A 19,461-nucleotide genomic window follows, 5' to 3' on the forward strand; every position below is an offset into this window, starting at 1 on the left:
ATCTCACTCCATCCGACCTCGCTCCTGGGTCCCGACCTCACTCCAACCGACCTCGCTCCTGGGTCCCGACCTCACTCCATCCGACTTTGCTCCTGGGTCCCGACCTCACTCCATCCGACCTCGCTCCTGGGTCCCGACCTCACTTCATCCGACCTCGCATTTGGGTCCCGACCTCACTCCATCCGACCTCGCTCCTGGGTCCCGACCTCACTCCATCCGACCTCGCTCCTGGGTCCCGACCTCACTCCATCCGACCTCGCTCCTGGGTCCCGAACTCACTCCATCCGACCTCGCTCCTGGGTCCTGACCTCACTCCATCCGACCTCGCTCCTGGGTCCCGACCTCACTCCATCCGACCTCGCTCCTGGTTCCCGACCTCACTCCATCCGACCTCGCATCTGGGTCCCGACCTCACTCCATCCGACCTCGCATCTGGGTCCCGACCTCACTCCATCCGCCCTCGCATCTGGGTCCCGACCTCACTCCATCCGACCTCGCTCCTGGGTCCCGACCTCACTCCATCCGACCTCGCTCCTGGGTCCCGAACTCACTCCATCCGACCTCGCTCCTGGGTCCCGACCTCACTCCATCCGACCTCGCTCCTGGGTCCCGACCTCACTCCATCCGACCTCGCTCCTGGGTCCCGACCTCACTCCATCCGACCTCGCTCCTGGGTCCCGACCTCACTCCATCCGACCTCGCTCCTGGGTCCAGACCTCACTCCATCCGACCTCGCTCCTGGGTCCCGACCTCACTCCATCCGACCTCGCTCCTGGGTCCCGACCTCACTCCATCCGACCTCGCTCCTGGGTTCCGACCTCACTCCATCCGACCTCGCTCCTGGGTCCCGACCTCACTCCATCCGACCTCGCTCCTGGGTCCCGAACTCACTCCATCCGACCTCGCTCCTGGGTCCCGATCTCACTTCATCCGACATCGCATCTGGGTCCCGGCCTCACTCCATCCGACCTCGCTCCTGGGTCCCGACCTCACTCCATCCGACCTCGCTCCTGGGTCCCGACCTCACTCCATCCGACCTCGTTCCTGGTTCCCGACCTCACTCCATCAGACCTCGCTCCTGGGTCCCGACCTCACTCCATCCGACCTCGCATCTGGGTCCCGACCTCACTCCATCCGACCTCGTTCCTGGGTCCCGACCTCACTCCATCCGACCTCGCTCCTGGGTCCCGACCTCACTCCATCCGACCTCGCTCCTGGGTCCCGAACTCACTCCATCCGACCTCGCTCCTGGGTCCCGACCTCACTCCATCCGACCTCGCTCCTGGGTCCCGACCTCACTCCATCCGACCTCGCTCCTGGGTCCCGACCTCACTCCATCCGACCTCGCTCCTGGGTCCCGACCTCACTCCATCCGACCTCGCTCCTGGGTCCCGACCTCACTCCATCCGACCTCGCATCTGGGTCCCGACCTCACTCCATCCGACCTCGCTCCTGGGTCCCGACCTCACTCCATCCGACCTCGCTCCTGGGTCCCGACCTCACTCCATCCGACCTCGCTCCTGGGTCCCGAACTCACTCCATCCGACCTCGCTCCTGGGTCCCGACCTCACTCCATCCGACCTCGCTCCTGGGTCCCGACCTCACTCCATCCGACCTCGCTCCTGGGTCCCGACCTCACTCCATCCGACCTCGCATCTGGGTCCCGACCTCACTCCATCCGACCTCGCACCTGGGTCCCGACCTCACTCCATCCGACCTCGCATTTGGGTCGCGACCTCACTACATCCGACCTCGCTCCTGGGTCCGGATCTCACTCCATCGACCTCGCTCCTGGGTCCCGACCTCACTCCATCCGACCTCGCTCCTGGGTCCCGACCTCACTCCATCCGACCTCGCTCCTGGGTCCCGAACTCACTCCATCCGACCTCGCTCCTGGGTCCCGACCTCACTCCATCCGAACTAGCTCCTGGGTCCCGACCTCACTCTATCCGACCTCGCTCCTGGGTCCCGACCTCACTCCATCCGACCTCGCTCCTGGGTCCCGACCTCACTCCATCCGACCTCGCTGCTGGGTCCCGACCTCTCTCCATCCGACCTCGCTCCTGGGTCCCGACCTCACTCCATCCGACCTTGCATCTGGGTCCCGACCTCACTCCATCCGACCTCGCTCCTGGGTCCCGACCTCACTCCATCCGACCTCGCTCCTGGTTCCCGAACTCACTCCATCCGACCTCGCTCCTGGGTCCCGACCTCACTCCATCCGAACTAGCTCCTGGGTCCCGACCTCACTCCATCCGACCTCGCTCCTGGGTCCCGACCTCACTCCATCCGACCTCGCTCCTGGCTCCCGACCTCACTCCATCCGACCTCGCTGCTGGGTCCCGACCTCTCTCCATCCGACCTCGCTCCTGGGTCCCGACCTCACTCCATCCGACCTTGCATCTGGGTCCCGACCTCACTCCATCCGACCTCGCATCTGGGTCCCGACCTCACTCCATCCGCCCTCGCATCTGGGTCCCGACCTCACTCCATCCGACATCGCTCCTGGGTCCCGACCTCACTCCATCCGACCTCGCTCCTGGGTCCCGAACTCACTCCATCCGACCTCGCTCCTGGGTCCCGACCTCACTCCATCCGACCTCGCTCCTGGGTCCCGACCTCACTCCATCCAACCTCGCTCCTGGGTCCCGACCTGTCTCCATCCGACCTCGCTCCTGGGTCCCGACCTCATTCCATCCGACCTCGCATCTGGGTCCCGACCTCACTCCATCCGCCCTCGCACCTGGGTCCCGACCTCACTCCATCTGCCCTCGCATCTGGGTCCCGACCTCACTCCATCCGACCTCGCTCCTGGGTCCCGACCTCACTCCATCCGACCTCGCTCCTGGGTCCCGACCTCACTCCATCCGACCTCGCTCCTGGGTCCCGACCTCACTCCATCCGACCTCGCTCCTGGGTCCCGACCTCACTCCATCCGACCTCGCTCCTGGGTCCCGACCTCACTCCATCCGACCTCGCTCCTGGGTCCCGACCTCACTCCATCCGACCTCGCTCCTGGGTCCCGACGTCACTCCATCCGACGTCGCATCTGGGTCCCGACCTCACTCCATCCGACCTCGCTCCTGGGTCCCGACCTCACTCCATCCGACCTCGCTCCTGGGTCCCGACCTCACTCCATCCGACCTCGCTCTTGGGTCCCGACCTCACTCCATCCGACCTCGCTCCTGGGTTCCGAACTCACTCCATCCAACCTCGATCCTGGGTCCCGACCTCACTCCATCCGACCTCGCTCCTGGGTCCCGACCTCACTCCATCCGACCTCGCTCCTGGGTCCCGACCTCACTCCATCCGACCTCGCTCCTGGGTCCCGACCTCACTCCATCCGACCTAGCTCCTGGGTACCGATCTCACTCCATCCGACCTCGCTCCTGGGTCCCGACCTCACTCCATCCGCCCTCGCATCTGGGTCCCGACCTCACTCCATCCGACCTCGCTCCTGGGTCCCGACCTCACTCCATCCGACCTCGCTCCTGGGTCCCGAACTCACTCCATCCGACCTCGCTCCTGGGTCCCGACCTCACTCCATCCGACCTCGCTCCTGGGTCCCGACCTCACTCCATCCGACCTCGCTCCTGGGTCCCGACCTCACTCCATCCGACCTCGCTCCTGGGTCCCGACCTGTCTCCATCCGACCTCGCTCCTGGGTCCCGACCTTACTCCATCCGACCTCGCTCCTGGGTCCCGACCTCACTCCATCCGACCTCGCTCCTGGGTCCCGACCTCACTCCATCGGACCTCGCTCCTGGGTCCTGACCACACTCCATCCGACCTCGCTCCTGGGTCCCGACCTCACTCCATCCGACCTCGCTCCTGGGTCCTGAACTCACTCCATCCGACCTCGCTCCTGGGTCCCGACCTCACTCCATCCGACCTCGCTCCTGGGTCCCGACCTCACTCCATCCGACCTCGCTCCTGGGTCCCGACCTCACTCCATCCGACCTCGCTCCTGGGTCCCGACCTCACTCCATCCGACCTCGCTCCTGGGTCCCGACGTCACTACATCCGACCTCGCTCCTGGGTCCCGACCTCACTCCATCCGACCTCGCTCCTGGGTCCCGACCTCACTCCATCCGACCTCGCTCCTGGGTCCCGACCTCACTCCATCCGACCTCGCTCCTGGGTCCCGACCTCACTCCATCCGACCTCGCATCTGGGTCCCGACCTCACTCCATCCGACCTCGCTCCTGGGTCCCGACCTCACTCCATCCGACCTCGCTCCTGGGTCCCGACCTCACTCCATCCCACCTCGCTCCTGGGTCCCGACCTCAGTCCATCCGACCTCGCTCCTGGGTCCCGAACTCACTCGATCCGACCTCGCTCCTGGGTCCCGACCTCACTCCATCCGACCTCGCTCCTGGGTCCCGACCTCACTCCATCCGACCTCGCTCCTGGGTCCCGACCTCACTCCATCCGAACTCGCATCTGGGTCCCGACCTCACTCCATCCGACCTCGCTCCTGGGTCCCGACCTCACTCCATCCGACCTCGCTCCTGGGTCCTGACCTCACTCCATCCGACCTCGCTCCTGGGTCCCGAACTCACTCCATCCGACGTCGCTCCTGGGTCCCGACCTCACTCCATCCGACCTCGCTCCTGGGTCCCGACCTCACTCCATCCGACCTAGCTCCTGGGTCCCGTCCTCACTCCATCCGACCTCGCTCCTGGGTCCCGACCTCACTCCATCCGACCTAGATGTTCCGAGTAGAGCGCTTGCTTTGGGAATCTTGTGTCAGGCATGTGAACACTGCTGTAATGTGGGAAACACAGCAGCGAACAGCAATATCCCACAAACCGCAATGGAGTAATGGCCAGATAATCTGTTTCAGTGATGTTGCTTGAGAGATAAATATTGGTCAGGGCACTGGGGAGAGCGCCCCTGCTTTTGGTCGAAATAGGGCAATGGAATCTCTTTTGTCCACTCAAGAGGGCAGACAGGACCTCTGTTTAATCAGAAAGAGGCCACCTCCGACAGTGCAGTGCTCCCTCAGTATTGTACTGAGAGTGCCAGCTTGGATTACTTGCACAAATCTCTGGAGTGGGATTTGAACCCGTAATCTACTGACTCAGAGGCAAAATTGTGTCCAACTGAGCCACTGGCTGGCCATGGACCCTCAAGAATTGAACTTAGAACGAGCCTGAATCATTGTGCAGTCTATGCATATGTTTATTTATCGGATAGTGTTTTTGTAGCAATGGGATTTAAAAATCCCACTGGTATGTTTAAATCATAGACCTAGAAGTTGGCCTTAGCGCCTCCCATTATTGTCTCCTGGGGACGATACAGGGCGCTAAACACGTAATGACCAGGCGTGGTAATAGCATTGACACCTGCCATATTCAGCGGGAGGTTTGCGGCGGCGGTAGGACGTTGCGCCCCGATCTCCTTCGCCTGAAGAGTGTGACGTCATTGCCCCGGTAGCGCTCTGGCCCCAAACTTCATTCCACCTCCTGCAGCTTCGCCAGGCAAAAATACCAGCAGCTGCAAAAGGTGTTCATTGGAAGGCCGGGAGATTTGGGGGCAATACTTAAAGGCCGAGCTCATGAAAAAAGTTCCAAAATGCTGTTTCTCTATTTTTTTACATTGGTCTTCACCAGCGATCTCTCAGCCCGGGACTCTGCTGAAGTGCATCGTGCTGGATCGCGGCTGCCGTCGGGGAGAGGTAAGTTCTTCCCTTGCAGAGCCCGCAGCGATGGCCCTTCCCTTTCAGGGAGGACAGGGGCCTCCGAATATGGCAGCACTGCACTGCCCAGTGTGCAGGGTTTCACTTACCGCCCTGCTTCCGTCCAGTCGCGCTCCAGGAAGGAAGTGGAGCACTTGATTTTTAAACATTTTAACTTTTAAAAGTTGAAAATGGTTAGCGCCCGGAGCTAATTTTTTCAACTTTTAAAATTTAGTGCCCCAAATGGGACGGTTCTGAATTTCTCCCCCATAGTGTCAAGGATGAATTATGTAAATTATGACATAATGCCGTGACATAGTGACCTGTCAGTTGAAAGAATTAGGGGCAATAATATAACTTAGGTGCTAGTGTGAAACTGGTGGTATCAAAGCGTCCATCTGTCCCAGCCGATATTCACTACCATTGCCTTCAATGGAGTTGAATATCTGCCTGTGTACAAATCAGCCAATGCAATGCTGCCTATTTTACACAATGCCTGAGACAAATTTGTACTCTCAAATCTTTTTGCTAGAATTGCGCTATCACAAATTTGCAAAAAATGGGCCAAAAATTGCGGTTGGATTTTTAAAAATGAAAGCACCTGGTGGTCCCGAAGGAACGAACACTTCCGGTCCGAGGCCGCAATGCGCTTATGAATCCCAGGAGTGTATTGATTGAAATTGAATTAAATTAAATGTTTTAGGAAAAAAAAAAAATTTTTTTGAAAATGTTTTAAAACTGTTTTAATAGGGTTAAAAATAAACATACCTTAATGGACAGGGTTTTTAATATAAAATTTAGTGATGAAATTTAACTTTTCTATCTTTTAAAACTTGCTTATAAAAACAGGCCTTGCGTCTGCTTTTACCAGGTGTAAGAGTTTGAAGACATTCACTGAGCAGGAGTTGGGCAAATAGCCCAAATCTCCACCCACAAAAGGCCCTTCTCTCGGGGATGCGTGCGATCTGTCAATTAGACAGATCGCAAGTGCCGGGTTTGTGGCACATGGTCCCGTCTTTAGTGAAACTCCCTCATCAGTCTGGTTCCTATGGTTGCACAAATTTCAACCCCACCAACGCCTTGTTTTTCACAAGTTAATAATTCTTGTCTTTTCAAGGTCTGTGAATTCATGCCCTTTCACTGCATTTTGTTCAACTATAGTCTATTCTGATAAAAATGTAACTCTGATCAGTTTTTTTCCCAGTAATCTTTTCGCGAAGCTGTTTACATTGTGTCGTAAGCTAATCCTAAATCTACACAGATGTGTGTGTGTGTATATAAGTATTAATAAACAATTTAGTAATTGCATACATATATATATCTGTAGAAAGACATTAAGTGTTAATCAAAAAATTAGTAAATTGTCTATAATCTTACAATACATACATCCCTAGGTCTCTCTATTCCTACACTCTGTTAAAAATTGTACCATTTAGTTTACACTGCCTTGCCTCATTCTTCCTTCCAAAAGCATCACTTCACATTTCTCTGTGTTGAATTTCATCTGCCAAATGTCTGTTCATTTCACCAGTCTGTCTGTGTCCTCCTAAAATGTTTTACTACTCTCCTCACATTTTACTACATTTCCGAGTTCCGTGTGATCTACAAATTTTGAAATTATGCCCTGTATTCCCAATTCTGGCCCATTGAGTCAAGGCGGATATTTTGTTTATATGAGATGCTCGGGTCACATAGTACATCTCCGGTTTATAGGACTTTGCTATGTGTAACTTGGCTCCCTTGTTTACCAAACAATTGATGAAAAAATGAATTTGAAGCACTATTTCTTTGAGAACTTGAAAGACAGAGAATAGACCCATATTCTTTTTTAACATGAATATAGAAACAGGAGTTGGGCATTCTGCCTCTTGAGCCTGTTCTGCCATTCAATGAAAACATGGCTCATCTATATCCTAACTCCATCCATCCGCCTTAACTCAATGGGCCAGAATTGGGTCAGCCTAATGCATGAGGAGGAGACGGTGTTGATCCTTCAGGCTCCACAGCCCTCTTGAGGGCTGCTGCCACACTACTATCGGCCCCCTCCTGGGACTTGTCTGAGTGCCACTGCCAGTGAAGGAGGCCGCTCTAAATTGACTACAGCTGTTGGCTGAGGTCCCTTTGGAGGTGCGACAGGCAACTGCACCTCATAAGAACGTCAGGATTAGGAGCAGGAGATATGGCCCCTCGAGCCTGCTCTGCCATTCAATACGATCATAGTTGATCTTTGATCTCTACTCCACTTTCCTGCACGATTCCCATATCCCTTGATTCCCCTTAACGAAAATCTATCTCAGCCTTAAATATACTTGGCGACTGAACTGCCACAGCCCGTTGGGATAGAGAATTCCAAAGACTCTCGAGTGAACAACCCTCCGAGTGAATACATTATCCTGAGACTGTGCCCCCTAGTTCTAGACTCTCCAGACAGGGGAAACAACCTCCCACCATCGACCCTGTCAATCCCCCTTAGAACCTCACCCAAATTCCGTAAATAAATTCCGAGGCCAAATATGAAGCAAACTCCCGGTTGAGGAAAGCTCTCAGTGCACAAAAACAGCCATAATCAACAGAAATGCTGCAATGTTGGGAATGAAATTCATCCAATGCGGGAGGGAATAGGGGAAAAACATGCTGCTGATTCGCTAGCACCCAAGACAAATCTCACGCCCAGGAATCACATCTGGTTTGGCACTCGCCAGAGTTGAACAATGTCATGGGAACACCATCCCCTCCAAGTTCCCCTCCAAGTTACACACCATCCCAACTTGGAAATATATCGGCCGTTTCTTCATCGCTGGGACACAATCCTGGAACTCTCTCCCTAACAGCACTGTGGGAGCACCTTCACCACACGGACTGCATCGGTTCAAGAAGGCAGCTCACCACCACCTTCTCAAGGGCAATTAGGGACGGGCAATAAATGGCAGATTTGTGACGACCACATCCAGGAACAAATAAATAAAATGAAAAAAAATTGTAATGGTATACCAGACTTTTTGGCTCCATTACCTTTTGGTGCTGAGAGAAAGGTGTCACAAGGGAACTTTTTAACTTTTGGGACAATTTTACCAATTCGCAAAATTGTTGGTGAAAGGATGGGGGTGGGGGGAGAAAAAAATCCAGTCTGTTCCAGGCCCCCCAAAAAATAATTGTCCGGAGTCCACGACAGGGCAAACTAATGTCGTGGAAGGAAGCGGACAGCCGCTCCCTCGCTGTCTCCACACTCCTGCTTCTGCCGTCGACGCCCGCTGCTCGCCGCCCTTTTTATCACCTCGCTCGGCCCCTGCTTGGATCCACCCGCGGGGGGCGGCCCCGTTTCGCCGCGAGCTCCGGGCTCCGCCAATCGCCTGGCTGCATTGGGCCGCGCGCGGTCCTGTCGAACGTTAAAACCGTTAAGCACGTGGCCGGCCGGCTGTTCGTTTGGTTCTTCGTTCGCGCCCTTTTGCTCCGCTCCCACCCTCCCCATGCAACCCATTTTATTGCCTCGTATCTCCACCTTTTTCTCCTCCCAGCCCGTTTTATAAAGCCTTTTCTCGACTGGGGAGTTGTATACTTTGATGCTCTTTTTTTTTATGTGTCCTCTTTGTTCCTCCTGTGCTGCTTTTCTTGGACTTGTCCCATTGATTTCAACAACAAATTGTATTTATACAGAGCCTTTAAATCGAAAAACATGTCTCAAGGCGCTTGACAAGAATATTATAAAGGAAAAACAATTGAAAGGAAAGGCTCACTCCCTCTACCCCGCTCCAGTACTCACCCCGCAAAAAAGAAAGACTTGCAGTTATATAGCGCCTTTAATGACCTCACGATGTCCCAAAGTGCTTTACAGCCAATTAAGTTTTTTTTGTCATTTGGCTCTATTCCCTCCCCTCCTCCACATGTCATTTGATTAGTTTATATCTCACTCCTCGACTCCCCAGTACTCACCTCCCCCACCAAAAAACTTGCATTTATATAGCGCCTTTCACAACCTCAGGACATGCCAAAGCGCTTTATGATTCGAGAAATCCAGAACGATGCCACTCTACCTACGGTGGACAAATCGAGTGTAAGTACAACCTCAGTGATAAACAACGAGCCACAACTTGAGCGGTAGTCCCTCCCTATCTCTGTAACCTCCTCCAGTCTTCCAAACCCTCCACGCTCTCTACGTTCCTCCAATGTTTACCGACTTGCGCGTCCCCTAGTTTTATCGCTCTGCCGTGGCTCAGTGGGTAGCATTCTCGCCCCTTGAGTCAGAAGGTTGTGGGTTCAAGTCCCACCCCAGAGAGTTGAACACAACAACCTCGGCTGACACGCCAGTGCAGTGCTGAGGGAATGCTGCAGTGTCGGAGGTGCCACCTTTCGGATGAGATGTTAAACCGAGGATCCGATTGCTCTCTCAGGTGGACGTAAAAGATCCCACGACATTATTTTGAAGAAGAGCTGGAGAGATATCCCCGGTGTGCTGGTCAGTATTTATCCTTCGATCAACATCAGAGATTATCCGGTCATTATCACATTGTTGTTTGTGGGAGCTTGCTGTGCGAATATTATCTGTCACGTTTCCCACATTACAACAGTGACAACTCTCCAAAATGTACTTCATTGGTTTTCGGACATCCTGAGGCCGTGAAAGGCACTATATAAATGCCAGTCTTTCTTTCACCATTTCCCGCCATGCTTTCGGCTGCCTGGGCCTTAACCTCTGTATTTGCCTCCCTAAACCTCATTCCCTCTCTACCTTTCTCTACTTTAAGGTGCTCTTTAAAACCTACCTCTTTGACCAAGCTTTTGGTCACTTATCCTAATAGCTCCTTATGTGGCTTGTTGTCAAATTTTCTTTGGTTACGCTCCTGTGAAGCACTTTGGGACGTTTTACTACGTGAAAGGTGCTATATAAATGCAAAGTTGTTGTTATACTCCCTGCCCGATATTCAGCTCGATTACTTCACTACAACTTGAATGGGCGGAAGGATCGGGATAACTTCAAGTGCGCAGATATTTGCTCAGAAATCAAAAATCTATCTATCTATCTACCTATCTATCTATCTATCTATGTATCTATCTATCTATGCAGAGGGGGTCAAATGTAACATATCCAGGTTTGCTGATAGAAAGAAGTTCGACTTGCTCACAGCACAAAATGGACAGTATTGCACTAACTCCCTGCCTGCGACCATCAGCTGGGGTGCAGAGTGGGAGCTGGGATTTTGGGGAGACAAGTATTGTTCAGTGGGTTGGTATATCTGAGGTTATAACTGATGACTACAGAACACGGACTGAGTTATTCCTCCTGAACCGATCGCTCCTGCTGAAGTCAGTGACAGTTTCGGACAGTGGAGAGTACACTGTTAGCATGTTTCCAAACACTGGCAGTCAAGCAACAGCAACCATCACTCTGCATGTACTTGGTAAGTGAAAGCTTTTTGTGGGGAGAGGGTTGTTCATAAACTATCTTAATTTTATTTGTGTCACAAGTCATTCGTCACCAGGTATATGAGCAGTTTCGGAGCAAATCAAGTCCCACAGGTGCTGACTAGCTCTGCTCTGCCTTTATTACATGAGATCCCTCTCCTCTCGCTATTAAAGTGCTGGAATTGAATGTCTACATTGTTTAGAAACTTCCCGAGATCTGGGAATTGACCAGAAAATACACAGAGTTCCCGGGAGTGCTGTCAATGGGCTTCTCAGGAACAATAAGCGTTAAAGCGAGTTCTGTAAGGAATAAAGAACAGAGAGGACTGTCAGTTACCCATTGCTTTCATGTGTAACATACCCACCATTAGACGTATAACCAATGCGAGGGATACGTCCCGGTCTGTAAGAACTGAACTTGGGAGAAAACACACCGAGTAACCGCAGAACGGTGGGCAGTTTGCCCGTGTGGCAATTTTCCTGTGCCGGGGAATGGGATGAAATGTTGAACTCACCCAGGTTAGCAACCAGGAGCTAGAGAACGAATGGCAACCTGGCCATGTCTGCTCACTGCCCCAATATCAGAGCAAAAGGCAAAGACCATCTGAATGTCTGGCCTCCTCTATCGAAAGGCTCAAAGACTAGAGACATTGCACGTCAGTCCTGGTGATAAGGCAATATTCTGTAGATGGCAGGTCATAAAACCGCTGTTTATGATCCCTGTCTATTGGTGATTTTATTCTCTCATTCCCCAGAGCATCCCGGATTAACGTGGTGGATGCAAATTACTTTACCTATTAAGGAGGAAGAATTGTTCTTGTCTCTGTAGGCAGAGTCATGCTAAATGTAGTGGGACAATTCCTGTGATAGCTTTGGCAGACTCTATTTTTCGAACCGGTGCTCGATTTCACTACAAAAATTGATCACAAGAAATCTTCATGATGCTGTCACAATATAATCCACATAACTGCAACCATCCATTCTCAGTGCTGCGCCAAGGAGGAGAGAACTTGCATTTATATCGTGCCTTGGGACTTCCCTAAGCTCTTTCAGGCCAATGAATTACTTTTAAAGAGCAATCACTGCTGTAATGTGGGAAACGCGGCAGTGAACAGCAAGATCCCACAAACAGCAATGAGATAATGGCCAGATACCTGTTTTAGTGATGTTGGTTGAGGGATAACTATTGGCTGAGGGACCTCATAGAAACATATAAAATTCTGACGGGATTGCACAATTTATATGCAGGAAGAATGTTCCCAATGTTGGGGAAGTCCAGAACCAGGGGTCACAGTCTAAGGATAAGGGGTAAGCAATTTAGGACCAAGATGAGGAAAAATGTCTTCACTCAGAACCTGTGGAATTCTCTACCACAGAAAGTTGTTGAGGCCGGTTCGTTAGATATATTCAAAAGCGAGTTAGATGTAGCCCTTACGGCTAAAGGGATCAAGGGGTATGGAGAGAAAGCAGGAATGGGGTACTGAAGTTGCATGATCAGCCATGATCATACTGAATGGTGGTGCAGGCTCAAAGGGCCGAATGGCCTACTCCTGCACCTACTTTCTATGTTTCTATTGGTCAGGGCACTGTGGAGAACTCCCCTGCTCTTGGTCGAAATAGGATGATGGGATCTCTTACGTCCACCCAAGAGGGCAGATGGGACCTCTGTTTAAAGTCTCATCCGAAAGAGGCCATCTCGGACAATGAAGCGCTCCCTCAGTATTGCACTGAGAGTGCCAGCCTGGATTACTTGCACAAATCTCTGGAGTGGGATTTGAACCCGTAATCTATTGACTCAGAGTCAAAATTTTGTCCAACTGAGCCACTGGCTGGCCATGGACCCTCAAGAATTGACTCAGAAACAATATTTGCACTTAGAACGAGCCTGAATCATTGTGCAGTCTATGCGTATGTTTATTCATCGGATAGTGTTTTTGTAGCAATAGGATTTTAAAAATCTCACTGGTATGTTTAAATCATAGACCGAGAAGTTGGCCTTTTAGCGTCTCCTGTTATTGCCTCCGGGGGGCGATAAAGGGCTGCTCAGCACTTAATAACATTGACCCCTGCCATATTCAGCCGGAGGTTTGCGGCGGCGTTAGGGCGTTGCGCCCCAATCTCCATCGCCTGGTGAGTGTGATGTCATCGCCCCAGCAGCGCCCTGCCCCGAACTTCAATTCCGCCCCCTGCAGCTTCACCAGGCAAAAATACCGGCAGCTACAAGAGGCATTCATTGGGAGGCCGGGAGTTTCGCGGGCGATACTTAAAGATGGGGTGGCCGAGATAATGAAAAAAGTTCCAAAATGCTGTTTTTCTGTTTTTTTACATTGGTCTTCACCAGCAATCGCTCAGCCCGGGACTCTGCTGAAGTGCATCGTGCTGATCGGGCCTGATCGCGGCTGCCATCGGGAGAGGGAAGTTCTTCCCTTGCAGAGCTGCAGCGATGGCCCTTCCCTATCAAGGAGGACAGGAGCCTACAAACGCGGCAGCGCTGTACCGCACCGTCTCAGTCCAGTTGTGCTCCAGGAAGGAAATGGAGCACTTGATTTAGTGCTCCACTTTCTTCCTGGAACGCTAACCCCGAACTTTTTAAAAGTTAAAAATGGTTAGCGCCTGTAGCTCATTTTTTCAACTTTTAAAATTTAGTGTCCCAAATGGGATGCTCCTGAATTTCTCCCCCATAGTGTCAAGGATGAATTATGTAAATGATGACATAATGCCGTGACATAGTGACCTGTCAGTTGAAAGAATTAGGGGCAGTAATATATCTTAAGTGCTAATGTGAAACTGGCGGTATCAAAGTGCCCGCCTGCCCCAGCTGATATTCACGACCGTTGCCTTCAATGGAGTTCAATATCTTCCTGTGTACAAAGCAGCCAATGCAATGTCGCCTATTTTGCACGATGCCTGAGACAAATTTGTACCCTCAAATCTTTTTGCTCGAATTGAGCTATCAGAACTTTGTACACAATGGGCCAAAAATTGTGGTCTTATTTTAAAAAAATGAAAGTACCTGGTGGTCCCGGAGGAATGAACACTTCTGGTCCGAGGCCCGATGCGCTGCCCAGCGTATGGGCTGACGCATCCCAGGAATATACGCGCATCCTGGGATCACGTGGGCCTGGACCACCAATCACAATGTAATATTCTCATTCATAATAATGTTGAGTTCCGTTTGTATGAGCTCCCATTACTATCAATGACAAATCCCCACAAAACTCAGAAATACAACAGAATAAATGAAAAAAAACACCTTACATGTTTAAAATGAATTGTTATTGAATTAAATTAAATGTTTTAGGAAAAAAATTGATTTTTTGGAAAATGTTTCAAAACTGTTTCAATAGGGTTAAAACTAAACATACCTTAATGGACAGGGTTTTTAATATAAAAATTAATGATGAAATTTAATTTTTCTATCTTTTAAAATTCACTTGTAAAAGCAGGCCTCGAGTCTGCTTTTACCAGGTGTAAGAGTTCGAAGGACATTCACTGGGCAGGAGTTGGGCAAATAGCCCAAATCTCCGCCCGCGAAGGCCCTTCTCCCGGCAATGCGTGCGATCTGTCAAAAGACATTTTAACAGATCGCAACTGCTGGATTTATTCCAAGAGATGTTATTTGTGGCACATGGGGCCCTTCTTTAGTGAAACTCCCTCATCAGTCTGGTTCATATGGTTGCACAGATTCCAGCCCCACCAACGCCTTGTTTTTCTCAAGTTATTAACTTTTCTCTTTTCAAAGACTGTGAATAAATGCCCTTTCACTGAGCTTTGTTCGGCTACAGTCTATTTTGATAAAAATGTCACTCTGATCAGTGTTTTTTCCAGCAGTATTTTCGCTAAACTGGTTACGTTGTGTTGGAAGCTAACCCTAAATCTACAAATATATGTGTGTGTATATAAGTATCAATGAACAATTTTGTAACTGCATGCATATATATATATATATATATATGTAGAAAGATTTTCCACTTTTGTACTTATCGCCCAAAAATTATTTCCGGCGTAGGCGGTAAAAATGGGTTTTCAGATCGCCAGCTTCTCGCCCTTTATCAAAGCACCTAGACTCCATTTTTTAAAATGGACGTTACCGCGAGCGATATGAAATGGCGGTCGCGTTAAATCTCGCTGACCTTCTGCCGTAAAGTGTTGCCGTCCTTAGCAACGGCATGGCAACACTCGATTCCTGCGATTCAGGAGGTCAAGGGTCATCATGATATGCGCTGAAGAGGAGACAGAGAGCGAGGGAGCTCAGAGGGACTGAAAGCGTGTGTGGGTGTGGTGTGTGCTTGTTTGGTTGTTGTGGGAAGCACAAGGGTGATTCACCAGCAGCAAAAAGACTACGAAGCACCAAGAACATAGTTGGCACCGAGTTTTTGTCCAACAAATAAGATATAACATGGAAGGGATGGTGGAGGCCCTGGAGCTGGGAGCTAGGAACACTGGTGGCAGAGGGCTCCCAGTAGTCCCGGAGCATGGCACTCACCCCAAGATGCCGCACCCCCATTGCCAACCACACATGAGAGCCAGGAGCAACATCTTGCTGCTAGCTTAGAGCACGTTCCCACCTCGGGCCCGTCCTCTCCCGTATCCATCCAAGCAGCGGTTCGGCCATCTTCCCCCCCAATGAAGCATCGCCTGAGGAGCTCCTCTGCCAGGCGGCTTGGAGTCAGGAGGGGAAGGGGAAGGGGTAGAGATGGGAGGAGAAGCGGGTGGGGGGGAAAGGGTTGTTTTTTACAGAAATACTAATGATTTCGACAAATGTTCGGTTTAAATCTGTTTTATTTAACAAAACCTTGTAGCACATTGGCTTAGATAACTGCACTGTTACACACTGGTGATTCCTTAACATCAAAGGGTATAATGACACTTAACTTCAATCAACTTAAACTTTAACTGTCAACAAGGTGATGCCCACCATTGCTGTATGACCTGCACACCCAGCAGTGTGCCAGCCTTGTAAATAACACCAATATTCTTTCTGGTAAAGTGATCATTGATGAGCTCTTGATGTAAGGCTCTTGTAGCTATCATGACACCATGGGCCCTTTCATGCGGTCTACAGGGGGGTGGGAGCATGGATTCAGCATCAGCCTGATTGTGTGGGCTGATGTCAGCGTCCGCCTCCTTGTCCTCCTCTTTCTCTCTCTGGTGAGGTGGACTGTCAGACTCATCAGGCAATTCTTGTCCCCTCCTGATAGACAAGTTGTGCAGCATGGGGCACACCACCACGAATTGAGCTACCTGCTCAGGGTGGTATTGGAGCTCACCTCCTGAGTGGTCCAGGCATTTAAAGCGCTGCTTAAGCACTCCAATGGTTTTCTCCACGATATTGCGAGTAGCTCTGTGGCTCTCGTTGTATCGCCTCTCGGCTTCAGTGTGGATGTCATGCAGGGGGGTCATCAGCCAGGTGGCGAGGCCATATAATTTGTCACCAAGCATCCAGCATTGACCTTGTGGCTGATTGTTAAACAAGTCAGATACTGTGCTCTGACGCAGGATGCAAGTATCATGGATGCTACCAGGAAATTGAGTATTCATTGCCATTATAATTTGCTCGGGGTCGACAACGAGTTGGACATTGAGGGAGCAGAATCCCTTGCGGTTCCTGAAAACCTCTGCATCCTGAATATGTACCCGCATTGCGATGAGCGTACAGTCTATTGCTCCCTGCATCTTGGGGAAGTTTGCAATTCTGGAGAATCTTAGAGCCCTCTCACTCTGTGCCTCCCTGATCATGGGGAAATTGATCAAGTCTCTCCTGCGTGCATACAGGGCTTCAGTGACCTGTCTAATGCACCAATGTGTGGCATGCTGAGACAGACCACAGATGTCGCCAGCTGTGGCCTGAAAAGAACCGACGCGTAGAACGACAGTGCCGCGGTGACTTTGACCTCGACAGACAGTGAAGTACTGATGGTGCTGGCAGGCTGCAGATCTCCCTTTATAAGAACATAAGAAATAGGAACAGGAGTACGACTTATGGCCCCTCGAGCTTGCTCCGCCATTCAATAAGATCATGGCTGATCTGATCATGGATTCAGCTCCAACTCCTTGCCCGCTCCCCATAACCACTTATCCCTTTATCGTGTAAGAAACTGTCTTTTTCTGTCTTAAATATATTCAATATCCCAGCTTTCACAGCTCTCTGAGGCAGCGAATTCCACAGATTTACAACTCTCTGAGAGAAAAACATTTCTCCTCATCTCAGTTTTAAATGGGTGGCCCCTCATTCTAAGATCATATCATCTAGTTTTAGTCTCCCCCATCAGTGGAAACATCCTCTCTACATCCACCTTGTCAAGCCCCCTCATAATCTTATACATTTCGATAAGATCACCTCTCATTCTTCAGAATTCCAATGAGTAGAGGCCCAACCTGCTCAACCTTTCCTCATAAATCAACCCCCTCATCTCCGGAATCAACCGAGTGAACCTTCTCTGAACTGCCTCCAAAACAAGTATATCCTTCCGTAAATATGGAAACCAAAACTGCACACAGTATTCCAGGTGTGGCCTCACCAATACCCTGTATAGCTGCAGCAAGACTTCCCTGCTTTTATACTCCATCCCCTTTGCAATAAAGGCCAAGATTCCATTGGCCTTCCTGATCACTTGCTGTGCCTGCATACTAACCTTTTGTGTTTCACGCACAAGTACCCCCAGGTCCCACTGTACTGCAGCACTTCGCAATCTTTCTTCTTCTCCATTTAAATAATAACTTGCTCTTTGATTTTTTTTCTGCCAAAGTGCATGACCTCGCACTTTGCAACATTATACTCCATCTGCCAAATTTTTGCCCACTCACTAAGCCTGTCTATGTCCTTTTGTAGATTTTTTGTGTCCTCCTCACATGTTTATTTTCCTTCCATCTTTGTATTGTCAGCAAACTTGGCTACATTACACTCGGTCCCTTCTTCCAAGTCATTAATATAGATTGGAAATAGTTGGGGTCCCGGCATGGATCCCTGCGGCACCCCACTAAGTTACTGGTTGCCAACCAGAGAATGAACCATTTATCCCGACTCTCTGTTTTCTGTTAGTTAGCCAATCCTCTATCCTTGCTAATGTATTACCCCCAACCCCGTAACTTTTATCTTGTGCAGTAACCTTTTATGTGGCACCTTGTCAAATGCCTTCTGGAAGTCCAAATACACCACATCCACGGGTTCCCCTTTATCCACCCTGTTTGTTACAAAGAATTCCAGCAAATTTGTCAAACATGACTTCCCCTTCATAAATCCATGCTGACTCTGCCTGACCGAATTATGCTTTTCCAAATGTCCTGCTACTACTTCTTTAATAATGGACTCCAACATTTTCCCAACCACAGATGTTAGGCTAACTGGTCTATAGTTTCCTGCTTTTTGTCTGCCTCCTTTTTAAATACGGGCATCACATTTGCAATTTTCCAATCTGCTGGGATCTCCCCAGAATCCAGGGAATTTTGGTAAATTACAACAAATGCATCCAATATCCCTGCTGCTGCTTCTCTTAAGTCCCTAGGATGCAAGCCATCAGGTTGAGGGAATTTATCCGCCTTTAGTCTCATTATCTTATTGAGTACCACCTTGTTAGTAATTGTGATTGTGTTAAGTTCCTCCCCTCCTATAGCCCCTTGACTATCCACTGTTGGAATATTGTTAGTGTCCTCTACCATAAAGACTGATACAAAATATTTGTTCAGAGTTTCTGCCATCTCCATGTTCCCCATTAATAATTCCCCGATCTCGTCCTCTAATGGACCAACTTTACTTTAGCCACTCTTTTCCTTTTTATATACCTACAGAAACTCTTGCTATCTGTTTTTTCTATGTTGTGCTAGTTTACTTTCATAGTCTATATTCCTTTTCGTAATAATTTTTTCAGTCATTCTTTGCTTTCTTTTAAAAGCTTCACAGTCTTCTGTCTTCCCACTAGTTTTGGCCACTTTGTTTGCCCTTGGATACGTCCTTTATTTCTTTAGTTAGACACGGATGGCTATCTTTTCTCTTACACTCTTATGAGCTGGCATACCTCAGTGATAACCGAAGGCAGGTGGTGTCGGGCAAGTGAACGTAAGTCTGCTTCTCCCTGTACTTACGGGAGGTGTAACGTCTGGTCCTCCTCATCAGTCTGGCGCATCTTACATTGGGCACATAATGCTGTGGAGCATACCTTCGGCGATCTCGAGTCTGCTGCATGTAATTGGTCATCAAGAGAGGGTGAGAAAGGACAGGCCCTATTGCAATAGCTCTCTGTTTTCCATCGATTGGTTACAAACAATGAATGTCCCGACGAAGACACCTATTCAATTCCAATTGGTCATAGTATGGTCAAGATGTTTGTACTGATGTTCACATCAACTCCAATGACTCCAGAGTACATCCGAACTCCCCCGAG

The 19,461-nt window shown here is 50.3% G+C and overlaps 1 protein-coding gene across 1 annotated transcript in view; it reads left to right on the forward strand.

Annotated features, from left to right (window-relative positions):
* LOC139240295 (multiple epidermal growth factor-like domains protein 8) overlaps positions 1-6,597 on the forward strand; it is a 185,787-nt gene extending 179,190 nt beyond the window's left edge. Inside the window, exons 15-16 of the mRNA XM_070868758.1 lie at positions 5,440-5,680; positions 6,530-6,597. Of these exons, the coding sequence (XP_070724859.1) occupies positions 5,440-5,680; positions 6,530-6,597 (309 nt within the window). The remainder of the gene's footprint in view (positions 1-5,439; positions 5,681-6,529) is intronic.
* Positions 6,598-19,461: the final 12,864 nt, after the last annotated feature.

This window comes from Pristiophorus japonicus, chromosome 31 (assembly GCF_044704955.1).
Source record: "Pristiophorus japonicus isolate sPriJap1 chromosome 31, sPriJap1.hap1, whole genome shotgun sequence".
NCBI classification, from domain to species: Eukaryota; Metazoa; Chordata; class Chondrichthyes; family Pristiophoridae; genus Pristiophorus; species Pristiophorus japonicus.